Source organism: Rhineura floridana, chromosome 14, assembly GCF_030035675.1.
Source record: "Rhineura floridana isolate rRhiFlo1 chromosome 14, rRhiFlo1.hap2, whole genome shotgun sequence".
In the NCBI taxonomy this organism is placed as follows: domain Eukaryota; kingdom Metazoa; phylum Chordata; class Lepidosauria; order Squamata; family Rhineuridae; genus Rhineura; species Rhineura floridana.
The window spans coordinates 11,557,438-11,570,656 of record NC_084493.1 but is presented as its reverse complement, the minus strand read 5'-3'; the positions used below and the strand labels follow the sequence as shown (position 1 = coordinate 11,570,656).

Sequence of the window (13,219 nt, the reverse complement as noted above, 5' to 3'; positions counted from 1 at the left end):
TTTAATATGTTATGAGGTAGCTGGTGATACTGTGTGTAATGGTGTGGAAGACATAGAGTAGACTGGACATTTTGCTGAAACCGCAAATCTTTATAGAAACTAGTTCATTGTGGAATGCAATTGATTATCTTCTCAAATTTCTCCTTCATGTTATTGGGTGGATATGCTGTGCTTATTTGTTAAACTTTCAAGCTAGGGCTTTAGGGAATTCTGTTCATAAAGAAAGTAATACCATCAATCATTTTTGAGCTTTACTAATAACTTGCAGACTAGAGCTTTTCTAATCAGAACGTTTTAGGACATTTTCCAATTTGAGGCAAAAAGGACACAAGCACAATCTTTGATTGCATTGTTTAATGAAAGTTAATGATCCCTGATCCTTCCTAATATTAATAATCTACCTCAACATATTCCTATGAGGATGTAAACCTAGTAAGAAGCAACCTTCTGTTTGGTGCATTATAATTTTATATCATTATATTAAAACCTTTTGATCTCTAGTTGAGGGGCTGCAAACCTTTTTGAGCACATGGGCTATGTGCAAACCAGTTGTGGGCACCACACAACACAATTTATTCTATTGGTTACAATAGAATGCTGCTTTCAAGCCTAATTTCAGTGTGTGTGGGGGGGCCTATGGGCACCAGGGAAGGCCTCTGTGGCCACACATTAGAGAAGGCCCCTGCCGTAGGCCATACATAGTTCAAAAATGTCTTCCCGTTGTTTTAATTTTAAAATTAAATATAAACTTTTAAATAAAAGAAGCAGGGTTAGGATATGTGAAAACCAATTATCACTTTCTTTGTATCTTCTTACAGATATCAATGAGTGCGCACTGCATCCTGGTAAATGTTCACCCGGTACATGTCAAAATCTGGATGGCTCATACAGATGCATCTGTCCCCCTGGATACATCCTACAAAATGACAGCTGTAGTGGTATGTGAAGATAATTCATGCACCACAATGGAATTCTAAATAAAAAGAGGAGCAGGGTAGGATACCTGATAGGACAAAGAGTAACAGTCACCGTTCCTTTTAAATCAGTGGCGAGAAACTTATTTGTCAAATATACATCATGACCAAAAGAGTCACAACTGATTGGTATATATTTTCATATGTTAATAAAATATCAGAAATTGTTAGCAAGGAATAACATTCAAATATCAAATCATGCCAGAAGAAAGCTAGAATTTCTGTGGTAATTCATGGCATTTTCATTTGTATCCACTAATAGTGTTCAAGTGAGAACAGTTTTGGGTAACGTATGTTTGGATGACAACTGATTAGGTCTCCCCCAGATTGTTTTTCCTATATCAGCTTTGTGCACTGCACTATTCCTAGTTCAGGGGGTATAAGCCATGGTCCCCTTCACATGCATCCACAGTGGCATGGAAGCTACACAATTCTCAGAGGTGTGCAGTTGAGAAGTGACTCTCATGCCCTATGGGTGTGTGAGTGGAGCTCACTGCCAACCTGTAAACCAATGTCCTGCAGCACTACAATGGGTTTGGTGTATAGTGCAAAACTCTTCCTTCATAGTATGTTTTGTAGTTCATGCCTCAGTTTTATAGCACTGAAGTATAAATTCCTTACAGATATTGATGAGTGTGTGGAAGAGGCAGAGCTCTGTGTCTTGGGCACATGCAGCAATACTCCAGGCAGCTTCATTTGCCTGTGCCCTGAAGGGTTTATAGTATCCTCAACTGGACGAAGATGTCAAGGTAAGCTTTTCTAATATTTTGATTATTTTATTTAAAATAGATGCTACACCTCTGATGTTAATTCTAGATTTTAGTCGTAGTTCTTTCACAGAGGAACTGCAAATGGGCCTTCTTTCTGCCTCCTGCTCTTGCAGATGTAGAAGAGAAGCCATGACTCTTTCCAGGAACTTGGACTGTTGACTCCACCTTAAAATTCTGAAAGCAGTGGAGCCATGCTTGGGGCTAGCTGCTTATGATTCCTTCTTCCCATAGAGAGTGTGATTAATTCTGCCTAGAACAAGCATTTATCAGAATTCTAAAACCACTCTGTGGTTTGGCATCCTTTACTTGGGTGAAGAAAAAAAAAGGAGGAGTGTTTGTGGTATAATTTTTGTAACTGTATAAATTAGATATGTCATATCTTTTATACTTGTGGCTTTAGCCTTTCCTTATTGAAATTGCTACTCCCCTAAAGAAAGTTGTTCAAAATAATTTCATTTGCTTTGCTTAAGGAATCCATGATTTCCTTTTTTATTCAGAAGCAGATTTATTAAATGGTTTCAACTCTTTCAAGTGTGAAAGTGGGAATAAAGATGTGCAACAACCAGTGAATTCACTGAATTACAAAGTTGGAAGGGCCCTTGAAGGCCTTGTAGTCCAACTCTCTGCTTTATGCAGGAAATTCACAGCTAAAGCATCTCCAACAGATGGCTGTCCAGCCTGTGCTTGAAGAGCCCCCAGTCCTTTAGGTAATTGTTTCCATAAACAAGTGTCTCTTACCATCAATATGTTTTTTCTCAAGTTCATCTGAAAGTACCTGCCTATAACTTGTGCTCATATTAGATCTAGGCCTGTTCTCTGGGACAGCACATCTTTGATCTCTTCTATGTGACAGCCCTTCAAGTATTTGAAGAGTGCTATCATGTCCTGGATAAATGTTCTGAGTAAATCTTCATTAGTTGTAGTAATAAGAAATAACCATACAGCACCTTCCTGCTATAGTAACCATCTATTCCATTCTTCCCTTTTTAGACATACTCGAGTCTCTTCCAGTCTGTAAATGTGACAACAACTTTCTAAATTAATTGTGGATGCCTTTTCATCCAAGTTGTCAAGGAGGTTTTCTGTTTTAATCCTTCTAAAATTGGTCAAGCTTGTTGTTCAGAAAGCATTTTAAAAGGTGGCCAATCCATTTTAGATCCTCTGCTTTGATATTTGTTTCGGTATCCAGTTCTTTGCACAGCTAGTAAAGTTCTTCAATCTTTTATGATCCATTTTAACACAGTCTGCGTGTATTTTAAAAAAGATGTTCCACTGATTTTTAAAAATTTGTTATCTCTATCTCTGAGCTTATGGCAGCAGCAGGATTATAACTGATGCACAAATTAGACTGTAGGCTTTAATCAGTAAAGCTTTAATGATCTGTTGGTGCTAGTAAATTTGAATTGGTGTGGCAACAAATGATGGGTAAAAGTTTATTTTTGAGGACATTTGGTTCCAGTGTGTTCCTATGATGGAGAATGGATTGGCCTCTCATAACTAAGAGTGGTAGCTTTTGTTTATTAAATTTTAAAGTATATTACACTTCTTCTGTATCTCACAAAAAAGCTACATTGCAGTTATGGTAATATCAATTTTATTAAAAATTAATCAGTTTGTTAAATGGAAAAATATTAGTTAACTAAATGTATGTAATTGTTTCAGTATAAATAACAAGATTAATAGTCCTGGAGGTTATACTTCTTCTTTACTGAAAGCTTTTATAAAGCCTGGGATGTTGCTCGGTGTGAATCTCCCATTCAACAAAACTGGATGAGCAGCTGGTTTTGCAGCTGACACTCAGACTGTTCTTTTGCCAGTAAGAGAAGCTGCCAGCTGTCTGTCTCTTAGATGCTTGTGGTTTCCATTCTGCTCCAGTGCTTAGATTACTCAACATAGAATAGCACAGTATGGTGATACAAAACCAATAATGTTCTTTCTTAACTTCAGGCAGTTTGCAAACTCCTTTGAAGGGATAAAAGGACAGGACTGACAATTGCCATTTCAATATTCTTTTTCTGTATTGCATTGTCTTCTCCAGAGCTTGGAAAAGTTACTTTTTTGAACTACAACTCCCATCAGCCCCAGCCAGCATGGCCACTGGATTGGGCTGATTGGAGCTGTAGTTCAAAAAAGTAACTTTTCCAAGCTCTGGTCTTCTCTCTGAAAACCTGTCCCTTAGCTTTGATTTGATCTTTCATTAACAAGCCTTGTTCTGGCAACAGACTTTGTTGTTGTTGCTGTGTGCCTTCAAGTCGATTATGACTTATGGTGACCCTATGAATCGGCGAACTCCAATAGCATCTGTCATGAACCACCCTGTTCAGATCTTGCAAGTTCAGGTCTGTGGTTTCCTTTATGGAATCAATCCATCTCTTGTTTGGCCTTCCTCTTTTTCTACTCCCTTCTGTTTTTCCCAGCATTATTGCCTTTTCTAGTGAATCATATCTTCTCATGATGTGTCCAAAGTATGATAACCTCAGTTTCATCATTTTAACTTCTAGTAATAGTTCTTGTTTTATTTGTTCTAACACCCAATTATTTGTGTTTTTTGCAGTCCATGATATGTGCAAAGCTCTCCTCCAACACCACATTTCAAATGACTTGATTTTTCTCTTATCCATTTTTTTCGCTGCCCAACTTTCATTTCCATACATAGAGATTGGGAATACCATGGTCTGAATGATCCTGTCTTTAGTGTTCAGTGATACATCTTTGCATTTGAGGACCTTTTCTAGTTCTCTCATAGCTGCCCTCTCCAGTCCTAGCCTTTTTCTGATTTTTTGACTATTTTCTCCATTTTGGTTAATGACTGATAATCCTTGACAAGTTCAGTGTCCTCATTGTCAACTTTAAACTTACATAAATCTTCTGTTGTCATTACAACATCAATATTATTACATCAGTAGTATTTATATATATTTTAAAGTCAATATTAGAGTAATAGTAGTAGTAATAATAGTTATAGCAATATAGTAATATAGTAATAATATTAATAGTGATAATAGTATTAATATTAATATTTATTATTAATATTAATTATCAATAATACTTAATATTAATTGTATTCCTATTACTAGTAATAGTAATAATATTAATAGTGTTAATATCATATATGTTATAATATCATATAAATGTCAATATTTTCATATTGATAATAGTATCAATATTATTACATCAATCAGAATTATATCAATAGACTAGGAACAAATTAAAGAAATATCAAGGAATTAAAGTAAGAGAGATTAATTATACTTATCCATGTCTGCGATATTACATTCATATGTGAAATAGCAGCAAACATGTCAGGTTGACCCCTCTTGCTCCCTGTTCAATGTATTTTGCAAATCATGCAGACAGTAAGACTGGGTCTTACCTTCTATAAAAGTACCCTAAGGCTGCAATCCAATACATGTCTACTCAGAAGTAAGCTCCATTGGGTTCAATGGGACTTACTCCCAGATAAGTGTGTATTGGATTGCAGCCTAAATCAACTTTCCAAATAAGGTTGAAAGTCAGTCTCTCTCTCACACTCAGACACGGTCTCTCACCAGCCCACGTATGCTAATGTCAGTCATTTGTGGCTGAGCATGGGACAAGGTTTAGATCCATTTTGCCTCAACTAGAGAAGGGAGTTACTCAGACCCTGCTCCTTGTACTCTCCCTGTCCAAAGAGAACCACAGAGTACCTTTCTTTTTTTGCTCTTTATACACCTGTTTCCTACCTCACTTGCCTTGATTGTTTGTGAGTAAGCTTTTAGTCACACACAGGCTGTTGCTGATGTCACACACAGGCTGTTTTTCTTCTGGCTCAAGGGAATAAGCCCCCCCCGCTGCCCCCCCCGGGCTATGGTTTCCCTCCTGCTCCTCTCCCCACTCAGCCTTCCCTCTTGTGGACCTTGTTTCCTTATTTGGGGACTTTGGCAAAGTGACAATGCTGCGTCTCCACAGTAGAGCACTGAAAGCCTGAAATAAAAGAAATGTATCTTTCTTCCAATTTATAAAAGCTTCCCTGCTTGTTCAAGGAAATTCTTAGTCAATGCAGATGACAAGGCACACGGCCTGTCCTAAGAAGTAAAATTGCCAAAGTAGGTAAGGTAGTTTCTGCTACAGTTCTTTCCGCTTTGGCCTGGTGTATTTAAAGTTTCAATTGGAAGTACCTTTCAGGTATATCAGATACTACAGCAAAATTAGAACCGGCATTTACTTGGAAACTGCATAATATTTCAGCTGTTGAGGATGGATTGTTAAAGCTTTGGAATGCTGAAAAAAAAGTAACTCATTTGCTTAATCAGAACCAGAGAATGCATGCTAAGATGTGCAGATTATGTAATTATATGGTCTTCTTTCATAATATTTTAGAATTAATATTTATAGTATAATTTTTCAGAATATGACTTTAAATGAGTTCAGCCTTTTTTCTTCCATTTATCTTTCTATAATATAATGAATTCTGTGCATGTGAGTAAATGCTAGATAATACTTTAAAAATCAGTTTACACCCTTAGGCCTTGCACATATTATGTTGTCTACTTGAATACCGTACCAGAGTTATCTACTTCATTAATTTCTAGGTAGCTGCAAATCTACTTGTACGAAATAAGTAGAGGCAATTCAGTAAACAATCATATTTGAGTGTTAAGCAAACATTTCCTCTATTGTAGCATGAAACCAGAAGACTTCTGGCTAAATATCATAGACTGTAGCATAAGACTGTAGCCAACTAAATCCTGCTCAGAAAAGAGCCACTGAAATTAATGTGTCTAAGTTAGTCATGTTCATTAATTTAAGTGGATCTACTCTGAGTAGGATTTAGCATTCGAGACAATCCATAATATGTACACAAATCTTTAGTACTGACATCTCAAACCTATGTATTGATCAAAACTTGCTGTGCTACTTGCATGACCTTTTTGAGTACATTCAACAAGCTTTAACAAAAATTCTTAACATATACCATGTTTTTATTTGTTTAGATTTGAGAGTAAGCTACTGCTTTACTAAATTTGAAGATGGGAAATGTTCAGTTCCAAAATCCAGAAACCATTCTAAGCAAGAGTGCTGCTGCAATATGCGTGGGGAAGGGTGGGGTGACCCATGTGAACTATGCCCAGAAGAAGGAGAAGGTATGTTGTTGTTGTTGTTATTGTTGTTATTGATTGATTGATTGATTGATTGATTGATTGATTGATTGATTGATTTGTATCCCACCCTTCCTGCCAGCAGGAGCCCAGGGCGGCAAACAAGGCACCAAAAACACTTTAAAACATCATAAAAACAAATCTTAAAATATATTAAGACAAAACAGCGTTAAAAACATTTTAAAAACTTTTTTAAAAGGGTTAAAAACATTATTAAAAAACATATTAAGCAATTCTGACACAGACACAGACTGGGATAGCTCTCAACTTTTAAAAGGCTTGTTGAAAAAGAAAATACCTCAATGATAGTTGCAATGCCTGTCTGTAAGAGAAATGAGAAATAAATGATTTTCTGAGAAACAAAAAATAATAATGCAGGCGGGGAGTGGTGATTTGTAAAGTTGTTATCTTGTCTTTAAATATAGACTAGTAATAATGTGCTTTAACATCTGCAGCTCATTTCCCCACAGAACAGTTGTCACTTTTCTACCCAGATATAGGCAGTGCCACTGGGATATATAGAAGTCACCATTTAGGGCCTCCTTGAACATTGGGCTGAATCCAAAGCTGCCCTTCCATATGCAGGAGGCATTCTTCTGTCTGAGAAATCTGTTTTATACCCATGCTAGACTGTTGTCCAGAAAAAATGAAACTTAATTCGAAGGCGATGTTCTGCCTGCTTAAGTGAAGGCATGAGAACTGCTATAGAGCCTTCCTATTATAGCACTTCATATGCTCAGAAGCCATGACTGTTTAAAGTGGTATAATACTGCTTTAAATGCATGGTGCAGATGTGACCTACTTTCATGTGGCTCTCCAAGTACTGTGAGTCTACTCTTGCTCTCTGAGCTATCTCTCTGGATATAACTTTCCCTTCCACACCATGCCTCTGTGAGGTAGAGAGAGGTAGAGATGGGATGGCTCAGAAAGAACAAGCTATGCAGTGCTGCAAACTGTGCCCACTTTTGGCTCTGGTCCCACCCACCTCTGACACTGAGGGAACGTAGCCCTTGAGAGAAATGGGGTTCCCAATTGCTGCTTTAGAGGATTTTCATGTCCTCATCAGAAATGTTTTTATGTGGCAAAGCAATTTTTTTAAAACTGTAAATGGTTCAGTCAGTATCAACATTTTCTCAAAGAATAAGGCACAGACAATTGCCAAGGAACAGATAAATTATTTCCTGAAACCCCCAGTATGTGCCTTGACTGGAATATAAGTGCTCCGCAGATGAGTGAAATTCCTACATGGAAATGTGGGGAATTAGGCCAAGCATGGTTCCCAGTTTGCACCACAAGGCTATTTCACCCAAAACCATGCCCACCTCCCCCACACCTGTTATCACCTGATTGGCAGTTACAGCAAGCCCCTTTGAAGGCACTCTCTCAGTGCCAATATACTGACAGGCTTACTGTCAGCTTGCCTTTAAAGGGTCCACATCACGTGATAATGATATCACATAAGTGACAAGTGACAACTGCAGCCACTTGTCAAAGATGGTCTGCCTGCTGGTCAGATCCATTTCCCCACTCCTGATGTAGAACTTTTATCCCTGAGGAAATTCAGCCCTGAGGAAATTCAGAATAAAAACCCCAACCCCTGCTTTGGAAGGTTTTGATCAAATTTATAAGCATCTTTATGTACCAAATGGCAAAGAGTAACAATGCAAAACAAGTTTGTTCTTCTGATTTGTCTTATAGAAGCTTATAGTCAAATATGCCCATTCGGATCTGGCATTCTGGTTGGCCCTGCTGGCGAACCAGTTGGTAAGTAATCAGTGCTTGGAGCATTATTGCATCCTAGAGCTTTCCCTCACTTTTCTTCTTTTAGAATGTTCCTTTTTGTCAGATAAAATCTCTGTTCTTCTTTGTAGTCTCTGTGCAATTCCTTTGTTTTTTTTAATGTATACCCTGCTGGATCAAGATGTGTGGGTTTTGCACAGGATAATCTCACTGAAACTTTTAGATTTCTAGTTTGGGAGCTGGCATCCCTGCCCCCTCTCTGCTAGGAGTGATGCTTGACTCTCTGCACAATGTCTTGAAGGGTGAAGTGAGCACCTGCCTGCTCAGTTCTCTTCTTCCCACTGACAACAGCAGCTCTGAGAAGGTACTCTCAAAGCTTTTTGCCTCTCAAAAAGAGAGAAGTGAACTTCAAGCAAATGGCGGAGAAGAACGTAGTGATGCAAATGAATTGCATGGTGTGTTTCGAAATGGACTTAATAAGGGGTCACAACTGAAAATCCTTCTATATCAAAAGGTCTTTCCTAACAGTTTCTGTTTTCATGGCATATCTCTGGGCTTCCCACCCACGGACATCTGGTTGTCCATTATGGAGAACAAGGTGCTGGATTAGACTGATCTCTAGTCTGATCAAGCAGAGACCTTCTTATGTCCTTTAGTGTGTATGAACTAAAAATCCCTGGGAAGCATCTTCTGATATAGGATACAGGAGAGGATGCAGAATGCATATGTATGATTGCACAGATAATCACGTGAAGAGCACCAGTAAGCATAATGCAGAGGTGACTAACCTATGACGCTTCAAATGTTGTTGGACTCCAGCAACCACAGCCAGTATGGCCAATAGTCAGGGATGATGGGTTGTAGTTGGGCAACATCTGGAGGGCCAAAGATTAGCTCTGTTCATATACATGGTGCTTTCCAAAGAAAGAGAATAAGGTCCCTGCCTCAGGGGGCTTACAGCCTAGACATAAGAACATAAGAACATAAGAAGAGCCTGCTGGATCAGGCCAGTGGCCCATCTAGTCCAGCATCCTGTTCTCACAGTGGCCCACCAGGTGCCTGGGGGAAGCCCGCAAGCAGGACCCGAGTCCATGAAACCTGGGACACAACAGAGAGATCAGAGGAGGGAAGTTGGGGAAAGGTACACTTTCGAAGGGAGGGAGAAGAGCTGAAGACAAGGAACAATGGAGACCTGAAGGAGAAGAGAAGAATGTGGATGAACAAGACATGAGAAAGAAGGGAGAAATGGTCACAAAACAATAGTGCTGGTAGAATGGCAGCACAATCCTGTGCCTGTTTATTCATTGGGGCTTACCTCCAATTAAGTGTGCATAGAATTGCAGCATAAAAGAACTGTGAAAGAAGCTGGTGTTTACTGATGTTGTGTCACATAATTACATTGATTTGAGGTTGGGTAATTTGTATGTGGGGGGTGTTGGTTGTTCATTGTAATAACTTAAATAATTTGTTGTGTTTGCCTGTTATTAATGCATAAGACAGACATATTGTTTATGTATATTAGACTCAAAGATGAGTGTAAGTCTGACTCTTTTCATCCATAACTGAGAACTGTGTCCAGTACTTAAGTACCTATCTGATCTTTACCTTGTTGTCTTGTACTGCTTTTCATCTTGCATTTATTGATGATATAATGCAATTTTGGGTTGATTCAGTACAGGATTCATCTGTAAATGTTTCTTCCATCTTTCTGTTTGGTTAATTTTGGGGCTAAGATGCGAATGAGTGTCTGGATCCAGATAACTGTAAGAATGGACAGTGTATCAACACAGATGGCTCCTTCCGCTGTGAGTGCCCCTTTGGTTACCTACTGCAGGGATCTGAATGTGTAGGTAAGTCACGGCACCACTCTTTATTCTGCCATTGGTATTGCTTAGATGCCAAGTTATAAGCGCTAAGGAAATCTAGTTTAAAATTACGTTTCCTGTTTTCAAATGAATATTTGTGATTCTCAATATCCAGCAAGTTGCTGGACTTGCAGGTTTCAGACTGTTTTAACACATGCTGTGCTTTTCTTTTGTTTTTGATGTTCCCAGACACTAATGAATGCTCTGTAGGAAACCCATGTGGAAATGGAACATGTACGAATATTATTGGAAGTTTTGAATGTACTTGTGAGGAAGGGTTTGAGCCAGGACCAATGGTGACATGCGAAGGTGAGTAGAAGGACTGAGTAGAGATCTTCAGAAGGCATGTTCAATCCTGACATCCATGCTTCTCAATCTTCTGTTGTCATCATGAAGGGAACCATGGTTTTTTTTTAATGATAGCTGTCTCTAGGACAAAAGTGGGGGGGTAGATCATTCTTGTCACTAGCACATATAGTCCCCTGGGTTTACAGAATTCTCTTCTCATTAGTAGGATATCAGTAAGCCCTATAGTCCATTCTAGGCATAATGTGAAGCAGGACAGCATGGGTATAGAGGGAAACAAATCAGACAGCAAATGCTCGGAGTGGAAAGAGAAAGGGGACAAAGGGAAATGTGAGAATTAGATTTCAGATTTTTAGCCTTTAATGGTAGTGATAGGCAAACTCTCTTGAGCTTGGAGAGAGGAGTGGGCAGATGAGTGACGACAAAGATATTACTTTAGCAAAGGCAATCTTAAGAGAGTAGAGATATCAAAAGAATGAGTGGCAGTAGCACTCTGCAGAGCTGTATTGTTCCTGGGGGCCCTGGATGGTTGAAGGGCACATTGAGCCAGGAGCAGGGCACAGTGTGAGCCCCAATTCAGCCTCCTCACTGCTTGCCGGAAAGGTTTAAGGAGAGGGAGCATTTCAGATCCTTTGGTAGAAAGGTCTCATTAAAACCTGGAACTGTTGCCGTTTTTTAGAGCAGGGAAGAAGGCATGAAGGGGTACAGCAATTGTTAGACGCTGATGAACAATTGTTAGATGAACCAACATGAGTGGTTCATTTTGGATCTGGTTTTATGTTTGTTTATCTGTTTGTTTATGCAGATATAAATGAATGTGCTCAGAATCATCTTCTTTGTGCCTTCCGATGTGTGAACACGTTTGGATCATATGAATGCAAATGTCCTGCAGGCTACATCCTCAGAGAAGACAAGCGAATGTGCAAAGGTAAGATTCCTCAGAAACCTGCTAATTATACAATACTGCCAATCAGTTAAAATCTCCTCTTAACCTGTGTGGGTATGTGAAGATGAACTATTTTTGTCTTCCAGACCAACTATTCCTAGTTTGGCACAATCATGCAAAGTTTCTCCGTACATGCAGATGAGAAGACTAATAAATACAAAAGCTAGCTCATTAATTGTTAAATGTAGATTGTAATGGGAAATACTACAAACACATCTTCCCTTTCTCACCATTGCTATTTTAAAACACAATGGGTTGTAGCCAACTAAGTTCTATTCAGAGTAGACCCATTGAAATTAATGGACCTAAGTAACTTATGTCTATTAATTTTAACAGGTCTGCTCCAAATAGAACTAACATTGGGTACAATCCAATTTCACCAAGATTGGAAATACACATCCTCCTCCAAATTTGTGTTGGGAAATTGTTTTTCTAAAGATTTTCAACAAAGTTTGCCATACAGTAATTACTGAATGCAAGTGAGACCTGCAGTGAAATATATTGTTGTTGTCATCACCCCCTAACAGGAGCACTGCTGTTCAAGGTGCCAGCCACATGTGCCATTCTGGAAGCAGAGTGGAGCATAAGTACCTCTATGCAGAATCAGCAGTATAAAAATGATAATCAGTTTTTCTGATGTACACAAATCCTTTCAAAGGATTACAGAGATAAGCTTATTAGTAAGAACCAGCTACTTCAGTTGTTTTACCAACAATGTATGTATGATGCTTTCAGATCAGAACGAGTGTGAAGATGGAATTCATGACTGTGACTCAAAGCAAATGATATGTAAAAACCTGATAGGCACATACATGTGTATATGTGGACCAGGATTTCAGCCTAGACCAGATGGTGAAGGTTGCATGGGTAAGTGAAGATGAGTCTTCTACAAATTCCTCTGGTCAATGTTCATTTCAGATTCATGTCCAGGTGGAAATATAACTAACAGTAAAGGAATTCAGAAAAATACTTTCTTGTCTGGCTGTGTAGATACAGGGGCTGGATCCAAGTTAAGATAGTTAGTAGTGGGATTTAAGTCGTGGCTTCATATCCCATTGAAATCATGGAACCTAACTGCAACTAACTTCATCTGGATACAACACAAAGTGTTTCATAAAAGTCCCCAAGCCTAAAGGGCCAGTTTATATAATTTCACTTCCAGACGGAGGATGATCCCTCTCAGATGCAAATATTATGTGTAAACAGCTCATATGTGGAATTTGTTCCTTGCTATACTTGTAAACGTGCCATCCTTTCACATTTGGACAGAAAGTTGCTCATAATTCCACAATTGAAAGATGTATCCAGAGCTCAGGTGCGTTCACCCTATCTATGAGATTTTCTCTCTCATGTGATCTGGCATATGGCACCTACAGAAGCTTACATTTCTTTAGATAGATAGAAAGAAAGGCAGACAGACTTTATTGTGTTGAGAGAAACCTATAAAACACATTAGAGCAATTACTAGTGAAGCTTGTAT

At 38.7% G+C, this 13,219-nt stretch overlaps 1 protein-coding gene across 6 annotated transcripts in view; it reads left to right on the top strand.

Annotated features, from left to right (window-relative positions):
• Positions 1 to 13,219, top strand: part of FBN1 (fibrillin 1) — a 256,376-nt gene that overhangs the window by 218,212 nt on the left and 24,945 nt on the right. For all 6 annotated transcript variants that reach the window (XM_061595358.1, XM_061595355.1, XM_061595357.1 and 3 more), the window contains 8 exons: positions 819 to 938; positions 1,598 to 1,723; positions 6,718 to 6,867; positions 8,581 to 8,646; positions 10,356 to 10,472; positions 10,677 to 10,796; positions 11,599 to 11,721; positions 12,475 to 12,606. In XM_061595358.1, the coding sequence (XP_061451342.1) occupies positions 819 to 938; positions 1,598 to 1,723; positions 6,718 to 6,867; positions 8,581 to 8,646; positions 10,356 to 10,472; positions 10,677 to 10,796; positions 11,599 to 11,721; positions 12,475 to 12,606 (954 nt within the window). The remainder of the gene's footprint in view (positions 1 to 818; positions 939 to 1,597; positions 1,724 to 6,717; positions 6,868 to 8,580; positions 8,647 to 10,355; positions 10,473 to 10,676; positions 10,797 to 11,598; positions 11,722 to 12,474; positions 12,607 to 13,219) is intronic.